We start from the raw sequence: 4,423 nt of genomic DNA on the forward strand, positions 1-4,423 counted from the left end.
TTAGAAGAGCAAACTAAACTAGAGCCCGCCCCTTTCTAACTCAGGGACTTGTAACTGGGCACTGAAACCCATTATAGTCTGAAGACTCATAGGAACTGGGCCTACGCCTCCTTCTGTGCATCTACTAATTTGTCTCTCAATGGTGCAGGCGTCATTTGAGTCAGACCAAGTGAAGACCATCATGAGGTCCCAGGCAGCTTAGCCTTCATCTTCTGCCATCTTTCACCTTTAACAAGTGGCGTGAAGGAGACGAGGTCTGGAAGACCAGAGAGACCAAAGAATTCTTCAAATATATTTATCATCTTTTAGTGTTTTTCTTACTTAAAAAATAATACTGTTTTTTTCCTTAGGGATTAAAAAAAAAAAACAGACCACAGAAGACTGTCTTTCTGAACATGGGGGAAACAGGAGGGATCAGAGGGAAGACAGAGATGAAGATGGGGAGGACAGATGGGAGGACGGGGAGGTGTACGTGGACAGAAAGACAGGTGTGAACGAGAGGAAGATGGCTGGGGAGACATGACCATGAAGATGAGTGTGAGTACAGAGAAGGCAGTTGGGTGTGGACAGGTGTGGACACAGGGAGGGCAGGCTGGACCCTGGCTCCGTGTAGTAAAGGGATGGTGGCTCCCCTTGCCTTTAAAAGGGGAGGCTCTGAGGTATCAGCAGCCCAGGCACTTGAAGAAGGAACACAGAGAGAAGTCTCTGTAGTTGCTGTGGACTAACCAGCCTCTTCCATCTCCAGGAGGTCATCCACATATTCCACAACCTCTCCCTGGAAGAGAGGGCAGACACATTAGGAGGGCCACATGGCAGGAAAGGCATCCAAGAGGCCACCACTGGCTGTGGGCTCTGGGAGAAGCTCAGAGCCCAAATGACCCGAGTCCTCTCACTGAACGGAGTCTTATCTTCGACCCCGTGTGACCTCAGCGTCAAGTGACCAGCCACCCCACAGAAAGACAACCCGTTTCATGCAGGTCGTCTAGCCACCACTAGAAAGGCTCCAGATGGTTCACTGCTCTGGGCGTCCTTCTATCTGCCCCAGACTCCTCAATTCTGCCTCGGGAACTAGCACTTTCTGCTTTGACCAGCAGCCCACACTTCCCACACCACCACAGCCAAACTTGCTCTGAGCACATCCCTGGGACGCTCTTCAAGGAGACCCAATCTAAGGTGCAGGCCTGAGCATCATTTATTTATTTAGCAGCCCTGAGGATTGAACCCAGGGCTTCGTGCATCGTAGGTAAATGCGATACTACTGAGCTATGTCCCCAGTCACCACTTCCTCAGTGGTACAGCACTTTTATACCCAACTGGTGTTCCGTTCTCATAACTTATGGTCGCTCCTATTTCACAAAGGGCTGACGCTTCCTTCCTTAGTGGCAATGACCATGTGAATCAGCACGGTGAAACTCCCCTGACCCCGTCTCCCTCAGAGGTGGAGGGGAGCGGGGAAGGGGCAACACAGAGCCTCTGGGCCTGGCCCAGCATCTCCCTGAGCTTCCCCTCCCCCAGGCTCTCCCAGGATGTGAAGGACCAGGGCAGTACCAGCTCCCAGATCTCTTCTGGCTCCAAACACACCAAGTTCCCACCTTTTGTACAAAGCATTTTCCAGTTCCTTCCAAAGGCATCCATCTAAATAAATTATAGGGGTATCCACAGATGGCTTCTCTGTGACCCGGATGCCCCTCCACTCAAAGTCAGGATGCGTCAAGAAGAGATATCTGCCGTACAGTAGGCAGAGTGCACGCCTGGCGTGTGTCGGGTCCCCGGGTTGACCCTGGGCATGGTGGTACTTGCTAGCAACGCCAGCACTTGAGAGGTCTCAGCAGGAGGGTCACAAGTTCAAGGTCATCCTCAGGTACACTGCAAGCTGGAGGCCAGCCTGTGCTACACTGTCTCAAAACACAAAACACCTCCAACAAACAAAGGGCTGGCTAAGGGAGATCCAGTCAGGGAATCGGCTGCCACAACAGATGAACTACTGGCAGCCAGGACATAATTATAATAACCTGGAAGGAGAATGGGACGGGATGCAAAGTGTCTCCAGCGTGTGGAACAAGTGAAACTCACGACACTAGAAATGACGGTGTGGGAACCTGTGAGATAGGTCAGTGGGTAAAGGTGCTTGCTGTGGAGCCCGACGACCTGAGTTCAATCCCTGGCCCCCAGGTGGTGAAGGAGAGAACCGGCTTCCTCAAGCTGTTCTCTGACCTCCATACTGGGGCTGTGACATGCCCCTGGCCCTCCCACACATATATAAAAAAAACATGGCACGGTGAGACACACATATTCACTAGCACTTGAGACTTGGGCAGGAGAAAGGGCAGTTCAAAGGTAGCCTGGGCTACATATCACTTCTGAGGCTAACCTGGGCACATGGCAAGACCTTGTCTTAAAAAGGGAGGCGGGGGGAGATGGTTCCGTGGATAAATGCCTGTTGCCCAGGCTTAAGAATGCTCTGATTCCCAGTCTGCATGCAAATACTGCCAAGGCACACACGTTTGTCACCTCGACACTGGGGAGGACGACAGAGGAAGGCGGGCCGAGGAGCTTGCCGCCTGGTCACGCTGGCTGAATGAAGAGACTCCGGGTTCTGCAAGAGACTTTGCTTCAAGAAATGAGGTGGAGGGGCCAACAAGATGGCTCAGTGGGTAAGGTAATCGCCCTGCAAGTCTGGTGACCTGAATTCAATCCCTGGAACCCACACAACGGTGGAGGGAGGGAACTGACTCCACAGGGTTGTCCTCTAACCCCACGCAAGCAGCGACAAGTGCCCCCAACCTACAACACATGCACGTGCGTGCACGCGCATCTGGTGCATACTCCAAGCACATTTCCCCCACAGAAGAAATAGCAGCCCAGCCTTGGCCTCCTAGAGAGCTGGACTTTTCCACACCAGAGCCCTGGCTTTCATTAAAACCCCCACAGCAGCTGATTCCTCGAGGGCCCCTTCTGTTTCTTGAGGAAGGACTCAGCCTTCGAGGGACTCTGGCAGAGACATGAGTCATGGTCTCTCTCAGGCAGACGCGTGCAGAGCACGGAAGCTCTTACCTCATCATCATCCATTAGGTGTTCCCGGGCAAAGCCGTAGAGCTCCTTCTGGAGCGTCGTCACGTTAAAGAACTGCACTGCTTCCTGTCGGACACAAGCGAGAACCATCAGACGACCAGGTTTCTCGTCTGAGAGCCGACAGCAAGTGGGCATGGAGTACAAGCGTTCAAGAGCGGACATGGAAAGGTTGTGCAGATGGGAATGTACCCGACACCCTGAACTATGGAGACACGAGGGTGAATTCTATCAAATATAGACAATATCACGGTTCTCAGCATGGGGGAAGGATCTGGGCTTGGTTTGGTATCATGTTTGCCTGGCATGCTCGTAGCCCTGGGACCCACTCCAGGATGGTATGAACCAACTGTGGCAGTGCACGGCTGTAATCCTGGAACTTGGAAAGTGAAGCCAGAAGAAGTTCAGAGTCATCCTTAGCAAGTTCAAGGCCAGCCTGTGCTATATGAGACCCTGTCTCAAAACCAAAACACAGAACGCTGGGAGTGAAGCTCAGTGGGTAGAGCACTTGACCGGTACACACAAGGTCCTGGGTTCGATCCCCACAGCTTAAAAAAAAAGGAGCAACTGAGTAAATGTGTGCATGTGTGATCAGCAAGGAACTGATACGCGGCAGATTTACCTATGAAAATCTAGTCTGCGTTTCTGTTTTATTGGGACAGGTGTTGCTTTGTAGCCCAGCCTGGCCTCACACTCACCATAGTCCTCTTGCTTCTGCATCCAGAGTGCTAGAAGTACAGTCATAAGCCACCATGCCCAAAAGTGACAAATAAATTTTGAGTCACATATAATTAACCCCCTGACAATAGGTATAAAGCCTCGCATTTATCTGCCAAAGGAATTAAGTGGTGGTTCATCCATAAAAGTCTATAACCCGGCACTTGGGAGGCAGAGGCAGAGGCATGAGGACTGCAAATTTGGGACCAGCCTGGGCTAGGCAGCAAAACTCTAAAGACCAAGGGCTGGAAGTGGCTCAATGGCGGGGCACCTGGTTAGCACGTGAGAGCTCCTGGCTTCTAACACCATAAAAGTGGCGGGGGAGGAGGAGGGGGCACAGGGAGAGGGATGACCGGGGACGACAAAGCAAGTTACAAAAACAGCACGTGTAGTAGAATCCTAATTTTGTACCAAAAAAAAAAAAATGAAGAAAGGCTGAAGAGATGGCTCAGAGGTTAGGAACACTGACTACTCTTTCAGAGGTGCTGAGTTCAATTCCCAGTAACCACATGGTGACCACAACCATCTGTAATGAGATCTGAGCCCTTTTCTGACATGCAAGCATACATACAGGCAGAACATTGTAAAACATAATAAATAAATAAATAAATCTTAAAAAAAAATAAGTGGGCCGGGC

General features: G+C 51.2%; 1 protein-coding gene across 1 annotated transcript in view; it reads right to left on the reverse strand.

The window, feature by feature from the left end:
• Positions 1 to 316: 316 nt before the first annotated feature.
• Crtap (cartilage associated protein) overlaps positions 317 to 4,423 on the reverse strand; it is a 17,077-nt gene continuing 12,970 nt past the window's right edge. Inside the window, exons 5-6 of the mRNA XM_005348205.3 lie at positions 3,055 to 3,182; positions 317 to 775 (exon numbers count right to left, since the gene is read on the reverse strand). Of these exons, the coding sequence (XP_005348262.1) occupies positions 722 to 775; positions 3,055 to 3,182 (182 nt within the window). The 3' untranslated portion in view covers positions 317 to 721. The remainder of the gene's footprint in view (positions 776 to 3,054; positions 3,183 to 4,423) is intronic.

Source organism: Microtus ochrogaster, chromosome 5, assembly GCF_000317375.1.
Source record: "Microtus ochrogaster isolate Prairie Vole_2 chromosome 5, MicOch1.0, whole genome shotgun sequence".
NCBI lineage: Eukaryota > Metazoa > Chordata > Mammalia > Rodentia > Cricetidae > Microtus > Microtus ochrogaster.